A 19,893-nucleotide genomic window follows, 5' to 3' on the forward strand; every position below is an offset into this window, starting at 1 on the left:
TGCTAACATACGTCAAAACTGCAGTAGAATAAATATACCTCGTGTTGTTTCTCTTGTGCACAAGTAGTTTCTGTTGATGGGTTCAGCACAGAAAATCTCTGTTGCAGCCTTGTATGTAATAGTGCAGATATCTGCTGGTTTGTGTGTTCTCTTGGAATCTGAGAGGATGGCTGCTGTTGCTGAAATAAGCGCAACATGAACAATAATTCTATGGAAAAATGCAACAATCTTGGACATTTTTATCATACAGAATACAACTGTTCTCCAACATAGAAATATAAACAAATAAAAACAAACAGGGTATGTAAATAATTACTCTCTGGTCTCACCGGACAATGGAAAATCTAGGATTGAATAAAACAATATGGAACGGATAGATTTCTACTCACCAAACACGGAACACAGTGTCACAGACAGGCACAAGGAAAAAGAATGCTAGATAATCCAGATTGAAACCCTTGCCCTCCAGGAACTAAAGCTGCACACACAATGCCACTTTGCAAAACTGTCCAATCTATTCTTATAAGAATTGGGCCTTGGTATCATAAGCTCTCCTCCCAATAATTTTAAGTGAACTGACACTCGGAGTGGAGACTTACAAAGGCCACAACTGCATAGAAAATTCAACTGCCTCTTAATTGTGCTTCACGTATCTGCCTTCATTTACTACAAAATTAAACATAAAAGATGGCAAGGCTCTTATGTAATGAAAGATGATGTCCTTTAATGTATTTTATTCAAGATTCAAACAAAAAGACATCTAGCCATATCACACCCACATACTTTGACAAAACTGACAAATTCTAAAATTCATTCACTCCAAAAAAGTTATGCACAATTTGATATTCCTACTTCAATTAAATAGTCCTCTCAGTGCAATATTAAACACTTTCTATCTTAATTTCTCACATTCTTGTCTCTCAGATTTGCCAATAGCTGTTTTCTCAACCCACTCTCCCCACTACTCCTTCACACCCTTGCTACTGACTCTTACTGTCAGCACAACATGACAGTGCCCTGTACACAGAGAAAGATGGGACACAATAAAAAGTTTTAAAAGATAAGACTCTCCAGCTACTGCCTGCTGGTAGGTAGCTCATTGGTGTGGATATTGATCATTGTACCCTTACATTCCCACTCTTAACTGTTTCATACAATGCAAATTTCAGCAAACATAACAGCTCGAGTTCCCATGACGGTTACAAATACCCCATATAAATCAAAAAAATACACTAAGCACAGAAACACTGAACCAAATGCCTGTGACTTTATTATACATAAAACTTGCACACCTCACATACTGGTGAATCATCTCAAGTCCAATTGCTTGTTAAGTGGCAACAGTCTCAAAATAGTGTTATTCAAGATCTTTGCAAAAAGGTGTGGGCTGTGAGATCTGTATTGAATGTGAAAAGGAATAGACAACCATCAGTGAGGACCCCAGAAACTGTTGGCAGAATTCGCATGTACATTAGCGAGAAATCACTGCAAGTCAGTAACGAGGTTATTGTGGTGTGGTAGGTACATCTCATACATCATGTCATCGTATACTAAAAGATAAGAAATTAAAATCCTATCATGTGCGTGTGATGCAACAGCTGAAAGTAATGAACAGGAAAAGAGAGCTCATTATTGTAACTGACTGTTAACATTGATTGCTAACATTTACTTGCCCCTTGCTTTACTTCATGTCAGATGAGGTCTGGTTTCATTTGTCACATTATGTAAAGTCCCAGAATTGCAAATACTGGTGGCAGGATAACCCACACACTCTACATGAAGAACCTCTCCACTCAAAGAAGATAGGCTCCTGGTTTGCGTTGTCCATCATGTGCATTATTGGCCCCATATCTTTCAATTACACCTTAAACAGTTGCAATATCTAGAGATCTTTTACTCTTTCTATGCACAATAACAGACGCAAATAAGCCGTATGCAGCATTCCAACAAGATGGAGCAACTGCTCACACTTCAAACTAAAATATGTTGCAAATCACCAATGTGTTCCTTGAAGACAGACTTGTCAGTAGAGCCCTCTGTAACCCAACCTCCCCATACTTAACATCATGTGATTTTTACTTATGGGGTTTACTAAAAAGCAAGGTGTAATTCTGACAATCCTCACACAATAGACGATCTTAAACAAAACATTACTAAAGAAATTAACAACATTACACCTGCAGTATTACAGCATGTAGCTGATAACGTCATTGCAAAAAGTCAATGGTGCCTGGATGCCCATGGCCACCATTTACAGCATATCTTATAAACTGGTAACTAAATGTTTTATCTATTCTTTTTTTAGTCAGTTCACTGTTACTTGAATCTCTAGTGAGAGGTGTACCGGTTTTATGTGGGACATCCTGTATTTTTCAATACAATGACACTCCAGCTCAGTAATTTACAACTATGACTTGTATTAACTATGGTACTGATCTATCAAAATGTCGAGCAACTATTAAACACAAAATATCAAACAAATCGGTTACATGACAAGCATACAGCAATACTTAACTTGATAAAAAGTAAATAAGTATAAGGAAGCACATTAAGCAAATAATGAAAGGCGTGCCTCTGTAGAAGTTCAGTTATCCCTGATAATCATTCAAAAGTAAAAATTTGCTAAGTATTTTATGTACACTTAGTACTTTCAATTTCTGTTCACCAACATCAAGTATAAATAATCAAAATCAAAAGTTAATGTAAGTAAGCAGCACAAACATTTGTTTAAATCTATTGATCACCCAACAGACTTTTCTATCCTACTCTGTATATGTAGAACACAGTTTGTGATCACTTTCACTCGTGGCAACGCAGAGACCAGTCGAACATACAGTCAGTTCCCAAGGTCAATGACAGTGGAGTTCACGAAGTGAACAGCTAACCAAAAACAAAGTTCAGAGTATAATGAAGTTGTCATAAGCAAGCACAAACTGCCAAGGGAGCAATCTCAGTAAGGACATAATACTGGCAAAGTCAATAACTCTATTAATCGATGGCACATATGAAAGGATTCAAGGAATTAGAGAGACTGACTGGTAAGTGCAGGGCCACGGTATTTACGATACACTCGCATCAGTGAATGGGCCTGTGTAATACGCCTGAAACTGCAGTGTGGGAGGAAAGCTGCAGCCTGTGTATCAAGTCGCAAGTATCTCTGACCTGTCTTGCATATCAATACTTGGAGAGAACTGGGAATCTGAATCACTGTTGGATGCTACATAAACAATGCCCAGAAATCACGTAACACAAGATTAGACACCTACGTAATTTTCCTCAACTTTTGTTGTTCCTGTTAGAATTTTTCCAATCAAAATGCCATTGCTAAACAAGACATTATACAAATAACAATAAATTAGGCTTGCACACTCACCTGTATTATTAATGCTTTGCGCTTTTTTAAACACTGCACTTTGCTCACATTCATTGCACTGGCTAATACTCAATTTTTCTAGCACTGGAAATGCTGATGTGCAGAAAGGTGCAAACAGCAGCCCCCCCCCCCCCTCCCCCTCCCTACACTGACTTGTGGTGGCAGTGTTGAACCTCTGACCTGTCAGCTGTGCATCATTATGTTGTTGTGTTGAATCAGTGCAGTGACCTCATGGTATGGTGGCTACCTCATGAGTGGCCCCACTTTCGAGTTTTGCTGACATTTTCATGAGCAAGAGCACCCCCAATAATACATGAAAGGGGGCACTGTCAGCCTCTGTCGATGTGCTCGGTGAGCTGCCACTGATAGACCTGTGTTGTTGGTAAATGTGTGCATCTGGGAAGCACTAATTATGGACAGTTGTTGTTCCATGTCTGTCTGCTTATATGACCATTGCACACATTCCAGGCACCTGACATCATCTTGCCCCTCTGCTGGACTCAACGAACCACCATGACACCGGCTCATTGATACATGATGCATCGCTGTGCCTGGCTGCGTGGGCTTGGACTAGCCAATGCACACATGCACTGTAGAACCACCACCTCCGTTGGTCTCACAGCATCCCCATGGAACAGCTGAAATACCACAAACACCAGCTACTGTGTAAACTTGGCACCTGTAAGCACAGCATTCTATTAGCCTACTTCCAATGGGCCTACAGATGCAGTTAAAAAATAAACACCTATATCACTGACAACATCTGCAGAATCCAATCACTGTATAGTACGTTCCTAATCTACAATAGCCCAATGCAGCACATCTGAAGCTGGTCACCTGTTGGCATACTAGTGTTATGGGTACCTTATGGCAAGTGATTGAAGGGTGGTGAAATAACAAGTAGCCCATATGGCACTGGACAACCACATCTCATCACAAAATGTAGATGTCAAAGGAGCCCCTACTGTGCAAACCAGGATAGGCAGCAACCCATAGCAGATCTGACAACAGATTACAATGCTGGTGCAGACACAAGTGTTTTGGAGAACACCATTGAAACGCCATTGTTGATCTCAGAGCTCCACATCACCTGACCCCTACGTGTTCATTTGTTGACCCAACGACATAGTCAGTTATGATTGCAGTGGGCACAGTATCACTGATTTTTCACTGTGGATCAACAGATAGTACATTCCTAACCTACAATGGTCCAATATGGCACATCCGAAGCTGGTCACCTGTTGGCATACTAGTGTTATGAGTACCTTATTGTGACACGCCATCATCCAAGCGAATGGCTGGACGAAACATGCACTGTGCCACAGATGCTGAACAGTGAGGGCAGGATTATGCTATGGAGTACACTTAATTAGGTTTCCATGGAATCTGTGATAGCAATGAAAGGCATCATGACAGTAGTGAATTACCTGACAGCCTTATTGCAGACCACCTGCATTGCTTCATGTCTGAAATCTCCCCCTAAGGAGATGACATCTTCCAGCAGGGTAACAGTCCATGCTGCAAGGTTAGAATCATGCTACAGTGGTTTGAGGTGCATTTTAGTGAACTCCCATTGATGTCTCAGCCATCAAATGTGCTTGATCTGTATCCTTTCGCTTTCACTTTTGCCTTTGTCCTGCAGTTTCGCAGGGTCAGCATGGCCACAATCTGATTTGGCATGATTAATTTGAAGGGGTGGCTGGATGCCCTTCCTGCTGCCGCCCTGTATCCCCCAGGGTGGAAGCAGTGTACCCCAGCTGTCTGTGTCTGGCGTAATTCATGAAATAGTGCAAATGTGTCTCAAATGTCTGTGAGTCGTGTAACTGAGGCAGGATTTGGGACCAGCACAGTATTCATCTAGTGGGATGTGGAAAACTGCCTAAAAACAACATTCAGGCTGGCTGACACATATACCGGCTCTCATCGTTAAGTGCCTGATCAGTACTCATTAGAACATATATTGGGCACCATCTGCATGCCCGTGAACCACCATCCTGTAATTCGCAGGAACTGCTTGATCCGTGCATATGTAACTGGTACCATATACTTCTGGAATCTTGTTAGGACTTGTAGAATCCATGTCACACAGAATCTCTGCTGTACTATGTCTGAAAAGTGGAACAACGTGCTATTAAAAAGTGATCATAATGTTTTGGCTCATCAGTGTATTTAATTATTGTGACTTTTCTAACATGCCAACCACCGAGCCATCTGCTGTCTATTATATACTCACAGGTCAGTTCATCCAACAACATCTTGCGTCTCCTGTGACAATGTGTCTCTATTAAAACTTTTTTCACACTTGTACATCATCCTACCTAAATTTAGGTAATCTGTTCAGTTGGCTTCACATTCATCCATCTGTCTCACTGCAAAATGTTACCTTTTTTTGTGTCACACCATTTTTCGGGGATTGATCTGCACAAAAATGTCACTGGCTGTAGTCTCCCTCCCAGTCGAAATCTGTTGCAATCCCTACTGAGAACTTCCAATTCTTCCAAATCAGTTAATGCTATGTTGTTTACTCCTGTATTGATGTCCCCAGTCTCTTTTTTTTGTGAAATACCCATTATGAAGTTACACAAGTTACCATTGGTAGAGGTTACAATGGCAGCAGCCATAGTTAATTACATCTTGACCTTGGCAATTTGTATCTCTCTTTATTCACCAATTTCAGCTACTTTTTCTACTATAGCTTTTGCCTTGTCTTGAACAGAGATTAACTGTGAGCTGAGCTGGCTACAATTCTCAGCAACATTGTTTGCTACCGCCACAACCTGCGTAATTGTTAGTTCATGCACACGACTCGTTTCCTCATCCTTTGTTATTTTTTGTCATATTTTTCTATCCCCTCATTCCATTTAGCGATAAATTTTTCATGCCGAGTTTTTATTTGGCTCGTTCGGGCTGCATTTTCCTCTATCTTCTTCTCCATTCCAGCTGCATTTTACCTGTATTTTCCTTCAAGTCTGATAATGTTCTATCCATTAGTTACTTAGTGCTTTTGTTCATAATTTCCATTAGTCTTGCTATGTGCACCTACATGTCTACCTCTTTCTGGCCTCCAGTACCTCTCAATGTTGATTTTCATTCTATCTTATTTCCTTCATTTTGTAAATCATCTTGCCGCAGATGCGAAATTGATGTACTACTGTCTTGCTCATGAAATAAGAGTCTGCTGCGCTAGTTCCAAACATTTCTGCAATTCCTGAATCTGGATCTACATTTCTCTTGCCCACGACTATTTCATTTCCCAAATTGTATAACTTAAATTACTTTAACCATGTAGCTAAATATTTTCCTCCACAACTTTAACTACTATATCCCTATCACAATGATTCTCACTTTCAGACATAGTACATTAGTTTATTTACAACACAAGAGCAAAATACACTTCTATTTCTACTAAATGATGCCTATGCCATAATGGCACATGCAACCTACTATGCCAATAACCTTTTCACGATACATGATTATCTGCTTGAGAACACAGCTCACTGCGCTGCCATCATCAATGCATCGTGATTGCATTGTCTGATACCACTTCAATTCATCTTCTCTCTGTTTGATGATGGTGTCCGCTGTTTCCCATGTATGATACATCTCCTGCACATGTCAGAAATTGCTGCTGTTCACACTAATTATGTTCCTGTTGTTACATTGCATTGCTCTGTACAGCTCCTTTCCACAAGTATCGAACCATAAAATAGCAACATCATACAGAATGCCATGAGTATGTTCTTGCCCCATACTTTTGAATGAACCAATGGTGTTCCTTAAAATTTGCTATCAAATCTTTGGGGTGGAGACTTACAACAGCTACGATCACGCATGCCTAATCATACCACACTCATTTACTTTGATGAACCTGACAAAGTTCAAAAATAATTCACTCTGAAAAAGTTACAGATGATTCAATATTCCTGTTGTTGTTGTTGTTGTTGTGGTCTTTAGTCCTGAGACTGGTTTGATGCAGCTCTCCATGTTACTCTGTCCTGTGCAAGCTGCTTCTTCTCCAAGTACCTACTGCAACCTACATCCTTCTGAATCTGCTTAATGTATTCATCTCTAGGTCTCCCTCTATGATTTTTAGCCTCCACACTGCCCTCCAATACTAAATTGGTGATCCCTTGATGCCTCAGAACATGTCCTATCAACCGATCTCTTCTCCTAGTCAAGTTGCGCCACAAATTCCGCTTCTCCCCAATTCTATTCAGTACCTCCTCATTATTTACGTGATATACCCATCCAATCTTCAGCATTCTTCTGAAGCACCACATTTTGGAAGCTTCTATTCTCTTCTTGTCTAAATTATTTATTGTCCATGTTTCACTTCCATACATGGCTACACTCCATACAAATACTTTCAGAAACAACTTTCTGACACTTAAATCTATACTCGACGTTAACAAATTTCAGAAATGCTTTCCTTGCCATTGCCAGTCTACGTTTTATATCCTCTCTACTTCAACCATCATCAGTTATTTTGCTCCCCAAATAGCAAAACTCATGTACTACTTTAAATGTCTCATTTCCTAATCTAATTCCCTCAGCGTCATCTGATTTAATTTGACTACATTCCATTACCCTCGTTTTGCTTTTGTTTATGTTCATCTTATATCCTTCTTTCAAGACACTGTCCATTCCGTTCAACTGGTCTTCCAGGTCTTTTGCTGTCTCTGAGAGAATAACAATGTCACTGGATAACTTCGATGTTTTTATTTCTTCTCCATGGATTTTAATTCCTACTCCGAATTTTTCTTTTGTTTCCTTTACTGCTTGCCCAATATACAGACTGAATAACATCGGAGATAGGCTACAACCCTGTCTGACTCCCTTCCGAACCACTGCTTCCTGTTCACGCTCCTTGACTCTTACAACTGCCATCCGGTTTCTGCAGAAATTGTAAATAGCCTTTTGCTACCTGGACTTGACCCCTGCCACCTTCAGAATTTGAAAGAGAATATTCCAGTCAACATTGTCAAAAGCTTTCTCTAAGTCTACAAAAGCTAGAAATGTAGGTTCTTAATCTAGCTTCTAAGATAAGTCGTAGGGTCAGTATTGTCTCATGTGTTCCAAAATTTGTACAGAATCCAAACTGATCTTCCCTGAGGTTGGGCTCTAACAGTTTTTCCGTTTGTCTGTAAAGAATTTGTCTTAGTAGTTTGCAGCCGTGGTTGCAAATTAAATAATTAAATAAAATTTCAATTAAATACTCCTCTCAATGTACTATCAAAGATTTTCTGTCTTAATTTCACATATTCCTACCTCTCGACCCATTCTATCACGGTATCCTTACAGCATCTGGAGAAGACAACAGCCATGTGTGTGAGAGATGTGATTCTGTGAATGTTTGTGTGTTTTCTGCATCTTTAGAAGGATCTAGGCCTAACCTGAACATGTCTAGCATTTATTTTCATTGTGGTAGACTGTAGCTGAACATCTCCTCTGTGTATTGAGTAACAATCAATTACTTCCATGTCTGGTTTTCTACTTCAAATTTTCCCCATTTCTTCATTGACTGACTAATTTCCAGCACCATATAAGCTCTTTTTAACTATATTCAGATCATGGTGTATATGGAAACAAGGTAAAAAAATTCCCAGCTATCTCAGTCAAGAAGACACTTTTTCCCAGGTGAAAATTCACTTTTTCCATTTCATGTGACAGTATACTTTCCCTTGGAACTAGGAAACGTCTCAATCCTTTGAATAGTAAAGGTTTTATATACCAGCGCAGAATGCCCTGGCACTTTAGATAATAAAACCCAGCAATTTAGATAAAAAAGGGCATGTTTTGGGAACATCTTTGATGTGCAGCAAAATGTGCACTGCATTTTTCATATTACAAAAGGATAAATACAAAGTCCACCAAGCACAACACATTAATTTCCGAACTACTGAAATCTAGACAGCGATGCTTTGTTGTCAGCCAATCACAGCTCACATCACGTGATCTCACCAGCCAATGACAGTTGATATTCAGAGCAAAAGACATATGATGTAGTCAGCCCACAGCAACATCACTGTTAAGTAGCTCAAACACACAAATAGGAAAAGTTGATGGTTTAATTTATATACACAAGAGTCTAGGTATAAGAAAAGCTGAGCTTTCACATACGATATCACTCTTTTTTGCTTGTGTTATCCTTTAAGATATATCAAATACAAATGGGTCGGTAAAGTTTTAAATAAAGAAGTAAATGTCTGGTCTTCTGCACACTAAATTTTGCTAAGGGGCTGCTCCTCAAAGTGTTAAGTTTTGAATGAGAGTCAAACACTCTGAGATCTAAGAAATTCATCTTATGTAACACAATTCAACGTGTGTAAAAGGAAATTTACTTTGAAAGTAATAGTTCTCAAGCCACCATTCACAATATTTTCCCACGACCTGGTATAAATGTAAACAGTTGTGACGTCATGCTCATCGAAAGCAGTTTGTTGTTATGAAGTATTGCATACTCTTCATCCTAAAGTCTTTGACACTTTTTGCTGTCGGCAGAAGTTTGTGTGCACAATGTGTTTTATTGTTGTAAATGAATCATTTTCTTTACAACTTAAGTTTTATTTTGGTGTTTTTCTCTCATTTATGTTTTACTGTTGCATATTACTTGGCAGTAGTGAGCTAAAGTAAAATTCCTTGTTGGATTAGTAGTTCTTACCACAGAAAATTACAAAAATTTAACTGAAAACTAAACCAATGAAAAATTCCTGTGTTTTTCCCAGTTGTCCCAGGGCATATACACCATGTCAGATGCTCTGTTACCAGAAAATGAATTACTTCAATTCGTTGGTAGTGAGTAAAATTCACTGGAGGGAAAAATCCATCTGTGTAAAGAAGCCAAAGCGCCTGAATATGATTTACATACAAGTTAACACCTGCCTCTATGCCATACTGTCTATAAATAGGTATGTTGGTCAGATATCTATATTGAAGGAAAAATAAAGCTATGAATTCAGTTACTACTTATGAGGGGAGCTAAGACAGACTTTCCTTTACTCATTAGATTAATCACTGATGGAATCAACCATATAAGTCAATGATATTACGGTGGTTCTGTACTGTAGACATAAATAGTATGCATAAAGTGAAGAGAAAACCAACGAGCTCTATATGGCCACAATATAAAGGGTGATTCTCAATTATCTGTCTCGAAGTAACGTTAAATAACATAAGAGATTTTCTTACTTGAAATACTTTATTCTCAGTTACAGGACTGACAGGATAGCAAGTTTCTTTCTATAAATGTTCCATGTGGCTTCCGTATCATACAGCCAGTATGCCATCTGTACAAAATTTCTTCCCAAATGCATGAGAGCATGCTACTCGTAAGCAACCTTGACCTTTCTATCAATGTGCCATGCAACCTGTTTCCACAAAACGATCATACAATGCTTTTATAGTCTTTGCCTGAGGCAGTGCTTTGTGATTCTCTGTTCTGAAGCATTTTTTTACAGCTGGTGACTGTGTTTCATGGCAACATAAGCAACACTTTGCACATTCCATCGCACTATAAGTCTCCATTGTTACTGCGATCACGCACTGCTTCCGCATTTCAAATAAATGGAGTGACATCTGGAGGTGTAGGATTCAAACTCGAGAACAGCAGGGAGGTTTGAAGTGCTCCCAGAGAATAATCAGTCCATGGTTGCCAAATTATTTTTGTACTTTTAGTAACCAAATTAGAATAAGTATGTAGTTGGTAGAAATGGTTAAGAGAGTCATATTCAGCATCCATGAGGTACTCTGCAATGCATTTTCTACAACTGATGCTAAAGGACATCTTCATTGCCAAAAAATAATAATGACTTGACATAGAGGATATGCCTTTCCTCAAATATAAAGGCTGTGCAAGTTTGAGGCTAGGATCAACAGTTAACACTATTTATGCCTTTAGATCAGTGCAGGGATTCTGCAACATCAGTAATGCTTGAAATAACAGGAAGTCTGTATAAATCCCCCGCTCCGTGAGGTATGATATAGAGTCTAATGTTTTATTGACCTGAATCATCTTCTCTTTCTTGAAATAAGAGAACTCTCAAAATTTGTGATAGTTTTGAGAGCCCAGCAATTCATACGTACACAATAAGATGAACAAAAAATGGCTCTGAGTACTATGGGAGTTAACAGTTGAGGTCATCAGTCCCCTAGAACTTAGAACTACTTAAACCTAACTAACCTAAGGACATCACACACATCCATGCCCGAGGGAGGATTCGAACCTGCGACCGTAGCGGTCGCGCGGTTCCAGACTGAAGCGCCTAGAACCACTCGGCCATAAGATGAACAAGTGCACTGTCTACAAAGATGGGTAAGATGAGCTAATCAAATGCATTATGCCAGATCTTAGATACTTAAAGCAATGCAAGGATATAAATCTTTACATTATAAATATGGAAATGGAAACAGGTGGAATTTAAATAATAGGAGTAAAAGTAATAACTCATCATATAGTTCTGGTATTGAGTTGTTGGCAGGCAGATGAAAAAGACTCAGAATGATGCTAACTTTCAGATGAATTCTTCTTCTGAGCTAATAGAACACACAAACATACAACTACACAACAACATTGTTCTGGCTGGCTACGTTGTGCCAGCACTGCAGCTCAAACACGCTGAGGGATTGTGTTGGGTGGAGTGGACAAGAGGAGACAGGAGATGGGAAGTTGGAGGAAGAGTTAAGAAGGGTTGACATCTGGCAAAAAGAGGCAGTGGTCACCCTTCCACTACCTCTACATCACAATCATATACCATAAAGTAGACAACACTCCGTAAAATAATTCATTCATTAATTAAGGCGAGGCTGAATGTATCTACTCAAACATTGTTCGGTTTCTGCATTAAAGCTATTTTATGGTCCCCACCAAATTTTTCACCTTTTCTTGATGGGGAACCTATCTTCCTTTCATCCAAAGACATGCCGCCGCTGTTCCAGCTACCTTGCCTTTCAATTGCAGCAAATTTCTCAGCTAATTTAGCAAAAAGTTTTAATACCAATGGTAAGAAGTGTTATATCACTGCGCTCTTCTTTTAAAGAGTTTTCAAATGCCATTTAAAAAATATGTCATTTCATTTGAAAAATAAAAACAGTTCCCTCAATATACAGCTGATACAAGAGTTAACAACATTAACTGTGCTATAAAAGCATGTGCTCTTCTACAAATTATTATTTGTCAATAATGTCATTTCTGGTATCCCTCTGGCAGTGAAGTACCTGGCAGTTTTGTTCAAAATCATATGTATCCTAAAAAAACAATTTTTTTTTAAATTCGCGTGGGTCATTACTTCTACTGAACTATAGTAAGATTTGATACATTTTGATTATATCATGTCCACAGTTACTAAAAACCTACAATAAATTCATGCAATACTTAAGGACTATGTTTTGTTCAATATAATACCAACACAGTATGAGTGTGTGTTAGACTGCTCTTAATGGATATACCTTGCGTTGTACTTTCTCTTGCTTGTTTGTGGCTCCTGGCTGTGCACCAAGTACTGATAAACCTTGCTGCAACAGTTGCTGCAGAGGCACACTCTGAACTGGAGCAGATTCAATTACAAACCCTTCACTGGATGTCTGGTGTTTTTGCTGCAATAAGACATGTTGGTGTAAAAGTAGTCAATAATACAATGACAAATAAGTAATGGTAAAAGAAAACTATACTCCCTAGTTTTTATTTCCAATGACAAATAATTGGTGGAATTTTTGATACCAAAAGAACAAGTTATTTCAAGCAGTTTGGACAATTATTGAAAAATTTGCATGACGGTGATCCAACAGTGTCCAAAACAAATTGATCATCTTTGCACTGATGTCCCAAGTTTTTCCACACTCTTCAAACCCTGGCAGGCAAGTGTACAAAAGGTAGGATTGTTAAAGGCCCTATAGCCACTTTCAAATTCCTGTAAGATTGGTATTCTGACCACAGTGAAAGAATATTCGGAATAATGCACTGGATTCAGAACATGACCAGGTACTTCTGGACCTGCAACTTGCTGCAGATAGCAGGACTAAATAGACAACATTCACATTAAAAAAATTGCTTCTGGCATTTTTTTTATTTAGGAAGAATAAATGACAAAGTGCTAGAAAGTCATTATACGTTAAAGAAATTGGAAGAGGAATTAAATAATATCACAGGGGATTATAGCATGATCGTCTGAAGTACAGCAACAATGACAACCAGAATTAAAACCAGAACATGTGTTTAGACACAGAGAAACAGGACATGGAAGTAATTCAGACGCAATCTTTATGCTAAACTAGAAAACAAAATCAATATTTTGGATTGAAGGACTCTTAAGAGAACAACTACACTTCTTTAGAAATAAAAATATTCCACGGAAATCATTCAGGTTCATGCATCAACATGCTCACAGTCTCATAAAGAGTTAGAAGACCTAAACAAAATGAAAGCTAATCTCATGACAAATATGTTAATTGGGGGCTGAGGTACGAGGAATGCAGCTTTGGCAGCAGCGCCAGCAGCCTTGTTTCCTGTCACACCAACACGACCTGGAACCCACATAAACATCACAGCTGCTCCATAAAGAGTGAGCAAGTGAAAGATTTTCTGGACCCATTGCACTAAGGGATGGACGATGTACAGAGCACAGAGACTTTGAAGGGCACTGCGAGAGTCTGAATAGTGACACAATTGAAAAGACTGTGTCGCTGGATGTACTCTGTGACTTGGTACAGGGCAGACGATAACAAAAAATGTTGGTGCTGACGGCGAAGGCACACCCAACACAACGGTCAGTCCGAAAGCCACCAGTGTACACAAAGGTACTATCGCAAAATTCCATGCGCAGGTCATGAAACTGAAGGAAATAGAGCAAGCCTGGTGTAGTGTCCTTATAAAAGTGAATGAAGGCCAAGGCGAACACAGGCCGCCGCACAAAGCCAAGGTGGTGAAGGCTTCACACCCACCAGGAAAGCTGCAGGGAGCATGAAGTTAATCTGCTGGAGCAAGAGCCAAAAGTGAACTCCAGGAGGTAACAGAGAAGGCAGACACACCCCATACTGACAATCAAAGGAGTCATTGAAGGAGAAGGCATAGGATGTGTGGCCACGCATGGCAGTCAAATGACATGCATATCTGCTGAGGAAAAAGTCACAGCAGTTGTATAGTGGTAGTTCGGCAGCTTCTGCATACAGACTCTCAACCGGGCTAGTGTAAAAGGTACCAGTGGCCAAACAGATGCCACGATGGTGGACAGTATTGAGACGGCATAAGAGGGACAGATATGTAGAAGCATAAACAAATCTCCCATAGTCTAGTTGCGAACATACAAGGGACCAGTACAAACGGTGAAAAATGGTTCGATCTGCACCCCAGGATGTACCATTGATGACATGCAGGACACTGAGGGATTGCGTACAGCGGCTGCTAGCTAAGATGTGGGAGCACCAAGATACTTTCCTGTCGAGCAGGAATTTCGCAATTTAAACAAATGAAAGAGCAACAGGCCCAAGATGTAAAGATGATGGGAGAAACCAACTGTGCTGCCAGAAATTATACAACCGTTTTTGTCAGTGGAAAAACGAAAGCCACTGTCGATGCCCTATAAGTAAAGGTGATCAAGATATTACTGAAGATGCTGCTCAATGAGACAGGTTCATGAAGAATGGCAATAGATGGCAAAATCATCAACAAAAAGGGAGCCGGAGATGCCCAGCGGAAGACAAGCCATTATTATAGGGTTAATGTCGATAGCAAAGAGGATGATGCTCAGGAAGGAACCCTGAGGCACACCGTTTTCCTGGATAAAGGTTTCTGACAAGGCAAAACCCACACGTACCTCGAAAACTCAGTCTTTTAAAAATTCCTCAATGAAGTAGGGCAGGTGGCCACAGAAGCCCCACGTGTAGAGAGTACAAAGGATACCAGTCCTCCAGCAAGTGTTGTAGGCTTTCTCCAAATCAAAAAACAAAGCCACAGTTTGGGATTTCCATAGAAAACCATTCATGACATGGGTAGACAAAGTGATGAGATGGTCAACTGCCGAAGAGCATGCTCTAAATCCACACTGTGCAGTGGTTAGTAAATTGCAAGACTCGAGTCACCATACCAGCCAGGCATGAATCATATGTTCTATCACCTTGCAAACACAGCTAGTGAGAGAGATGGGGCGATAGCAAGAAGGAAAGTGTTTGTCCTTACCAGGCTTAGGTATGGGTACGACAGTGGCTTCGTGCCAGTGTCTGGAAAACATGCCCTCTGCCCAGATACGGTTGTATGTGTTAAGCAGGAAGAGCTTATCTGCAAGTGAAAGGTGCCGCCACATTTGAAAGTGAACAGGGTCTGCCTCAGGACAGAGGATTTGGAAGAACTGAGAGCATGATCTAGCTTCCTCATAGTAAAGGCAGCACTGCAACACTCACGATTCTGAAAAGATAAGGGTATCACCAGAGCCTCCTCTGCTCATTTCCAATGGAGGAAGGCAGGGTGATAGTGGGAGGAGCTTGAAATTTCTGCAAAATGGCAGCCCAAGGTGTTGGAGACATAGGGTACATAATGACACAATCTGCTACTGTCAGGCCAAAAATTGGGGAATGGACCTTGGTCCCAGAGAGCTGTTGGAGGTTGGCACACACAAGAAGAGGGGCTGGAACTGTTAAAAGAACTAGTGAATGAAATCCAGCAAGCTTTTTGGTTATCCAGAAGAACACGAACTGTGTTGCATCATGCCTCAGCCCACCAAGGGAGCAGGACATGGCGTGGTAAAGAGGAAGTGCGAGGAATGGAATGCAATGGTAACGATAACGTTTGTAAGATATTCCACCTGGGCATCACAAGAGGAGAAATCTCGTTCATCGAAGGTCATCAGGGAGGAGTAAAGTCTCCAGTCGGCCTTAGTAAGCTGCCATTTGGGTGTGCACAGAGGCGGGGTAGGAGTCAGAAAATGGAAAGCACACAGGAAATGGTCGCTCAAGTAGGTGACAGAAAGGACCACTCAAGATGATGTGCAAGATGGGCAGTGCAGAAGGATAGGTCCAAATGGGAACAGATGTGCGAGGAGTCTGAAAGCAACATGGGTGCTCCTCTGTTAAGATAGAAAAGGTTAAGTTGATTAAGACGGTCAGCCAAGAGGGCACCTCTTGGACAGGTTCAGGAAGAACCGCAAATGGGATGGTGCACATTAAAAAGTCATGGGTGAGGTAGCTGCCCAATAAGCTGGAGGAATTTGGCCCTGGTGACATCAAATGATGGAGGGCTGTAAATGGTACAAAAGGAAAATGTCAAGTGAGGAAGGAAAAGGCAAACTGCAACAGCCTGAAGACAGGTAGTTAGGGAGATAGGTTGACTATGAACATCATCTTGTATGAGCAGCATGACTCCCTGATGAGATGGAATGCTGACCTCGGGCGAAAGGTCAAAACAGACACGGAAGAAATGCAAAAGCTCAAAGCAGTCATGAGGACGCAATTTTTTTCCTGAAGGCAGAGTACAAGTGGACACTGCGATTCTTTTAAAAAAGAGCCATAAATCCTCTTTGTTGGATCAAAGGCAGCCAACGTTCCACTGGAGGAGGAAAATATGAAAAGGTGTCACCTCAGTGGATACCGAGTGCCAGCCTGTGAAGACTCGAAGCTACAGGGCACAGAGCAAGAGGATCCTGCTCCACGAGGTCCACAGAAGTGTCGGCTTTCTTCTGTTGTTGGACTGCAGAGTCCAGGGCAGAAGAACAGTTGATGGTGTGCACCAGCGACACTACTGAAAATGATCTTCGAGTCGGCAAAGGAGAAAACTGTTTGCCTTTGTTGGACTTCTTTGAGCCTTCTTGTTTAGCAGAGGAAGACTTGTGTTGGTTGGCTGGAGGGACGTAGCAAGTCTTCATGTGAGTCTTCCTTCTGTCCTTTCCGGCCTGCCGGTTGTGTAGCTGGTGATGTGAGGCAAGAGTCTGATGGCTTGTTACACAGCTGGATGAGGGGACTGCAATGCTACCATGACACTGAACGATTTCACAACCTCCAAGCTAAATCTGAGGTCGTACGTCTGTGTGACCATGTCCTTCATGGGGCGAAATGTAGCAAGAACAGTATTGTAAGTGCCAGGTGGTAGAATGCAGGGTTTGCAACTAGCCAATAACTTGCAAGCAACAGGGTAAGGAACTTATTCCTTTACCCAGATCTCCTATACTGCCCACTTATCGAGATACATGGGACAATATCAAGAGGTGGCGGCATTGTCACCAGTGCAGCTGACGCAGCAGGAAGAATGAGGCGAACAACCTTTATCACAGGTTACACATTTGGCCAGGTGTTGACAAGACATCCGAGTGTGGTTGAATTGATGACACCGGTAGCAGCGCAACGGGTTCAGAATGTACAGTCGGTCTGTAAGAATCTCACAGCCTGCTTTGATCTTAGATGGAAGAACCACTCTATCAAAAGTGAGAAGGAGAGTGCATATGGGCTCTACATAAGCATGGACTTTTTTAATCACCCAATGGACTGCAATGACACCCTGATCAGAGAGGTACGTATGGATTTCTGCCTCGGTCAGACCATCGAACTGCCCACTGTAAATAACACCACAGGAAGAATTCAGCATTTGATGGGCCTCGACAAGAACAGGATAGCCATGGAGGAGCGAAGCTGCAAGCAGTTGTTATGCTTGAGAATCCGAAGTAGTCTCCAAAAGCAAAGTGGCATTGTGTAAATGAGAGCACGATTTCACAGGGACAGCAGTTGCATCGACACCTCACCTTTCTGAATAATAAACTGATTTGCCGTTGTGAAGGACTGACCGTCTTCAGTTCATGAAACCACGAGGAACTGTGGTGCTGCTGGGAGGGTTTTTGAATCGTCAGCCTCATTCTGTTTACATTTTGTAGATTGTGATTGTGAAGATGATTGGCTCACTGCGAGAAAATCCCCCACGATTGCCAGCGTCTCTGATGGCATGCTCCTTCCAACTGGGGGACCCCCTTCACATGGGGGCATAACCACCTTAGGTGATTGTTCACACCTCCATAACACCTGACAGAAGGACCAATCGGCAATTTGGGAAGGCAGCAGCTCAGGAAATTACCCCTCCCTGGGCCTAACCTGTACCAAGGTGTATGTGCGAACCCTACCTTTCAACATGGGGCTGGGAATTATGCTCTACCTAGTCACCTGTTAAGTGTCAGACATTTGGGCCTGAATTCAAGAGTGCACAAGGAAGAAAAAGAAAAAAAAAAAGAAGAGCCTCAAATGCCAAAGCAGAGGAAGGATATGAGAAGGTGAATGAAGAAAGAAAAAAGGAATGAATGATAGTGGCGAGACTGTTCTAATGTCAACTACAGACAGTGAAGAACATTCCCAAAAACACCCTAGACATGTTCCCCAAGGGAGGGGGAAAAAGAATAGCAAGAGGATAGATATGCAGCACAGATGGGAAAAGATGCTGCTAAGGCTGGGGCCCCGTGGTAGATTTCTCCCCTGTGTGAGCAAAAATCTTAAGTAGTAACATCAACATCTTTTATAATTAACTGTTTTGAGATAGAGAAAGCAAGGTAAATGGTACGTGTGTTATATTAAGACCACGTTGTTATTTTATTTCAATAAAATGTAACACATTTGTGACAAAAATACGCATTTCCTTGGAGTCACAAAACAGATTTAAAATACCTTCACTGATTTCAGAAATAACCTCAGAAAAAAATAGGCCTCTTGAAAGAAGTGTAAAGCATGGAAGAGTTGTGTAAACCAACAATGTAGGTGACCACCAAGAAGATGTTGGTTCTGCTATGTTCTCATGGTCAGTTATTTGTCACTGTGTCATGTCTATTATTTTACAGGTATTGTCTGATTTTTCTTATGAGAAATATATGATTATATAGCATACAAACCGCAACTGACTGCCACAATGTTCTTGTTATCGTCCATACTTTCTAATATATAAATTATTTTCGAAGCGCCAAAATGTACTAGAATAAATAAAATGTCTATAATATGCCAGCCACACTGTAGAATGTACTTGTGGTGAGATAGATGCAATTCCTGAAATCCATTGTTTCTGGCCTGGCAAGGAGCACTGCAGTCCTGGGCCTGTGGATAAAACACGAAAACCCACCATATTATTCCATACATAAACAGACCCAGACTGCAGGCAGATTGGTGAGACTATATCCGATAGACAGGGCTTTCAAGTTAGTGGAAAACGATGGGCTTCAGATCGGCAGGCCCAATCCGTTAGAGATACCCACAGAAATGGCCCATGATTGTGGCCCGTCGTGGAAGTCCATTCCTGTGACCAGCTATTCGCGTATCACAGACACAATGTCGACGAAATGAGATCTTGTTGATCAATCCATGCAACAGATAACTTGCACAAATACTATGAGAATCAACACTAATGAAGATAGGTAGCAATTCACCGTAAAGATGATCGCTGAGTCACAGACAGGCACACAGAAAAGACAATCACATTCTAACAGCTAAATTTTCGGCCCTACCCTTTGTCAGAAAACAAGAGCATACACATACTCACACAGTCACCAAGACACAACTCATGCAGACATGAC

At 40.9% G+C, this 19,893-nt stretch overlaps 1 protein-coding gene across 1 annotated transcript in view; it reads right to left on the bottom strand.

The window, feature by feature from the left end:
• The window catches only part of LOC126418683 (uncharacterized), a 412,934-nt gene that overhangs the window by 238,220 nt on the left and 154,821 nt on the right, over positions 1-19,893 (bottom strand). Inside the window, exons 10-11 of the mRNA XM_050085576.1 lie at positions 12,818-12,964; positions 39-179 (exon numbers count right to left, since the gene is read on the bottom strand). Of these exons, the coding sequence (XP_049941533.1) occupies positions 39-179; positions 12,818-12,964 (288 nt within the window). The remainder of the gene's footprint in view (positions 1-38; positions 180-12,817; positions 12,965-19,893) is intronic.

This window comes from Schistocerca serialis, chromosome 9 (assembly GCF_023864345.2).
Source record: "Schistocerca serialis cubense isolate TAMUIC-IGC-003099 chromosome 9, iqSchSeri2.2, whole genome shotgun sequence".
NCBI lineage: Eukaryota > Metazoa > Arthropoda > Insecta > Orthoptera > Acrididae > Schistocerca > Schistocerca serialis.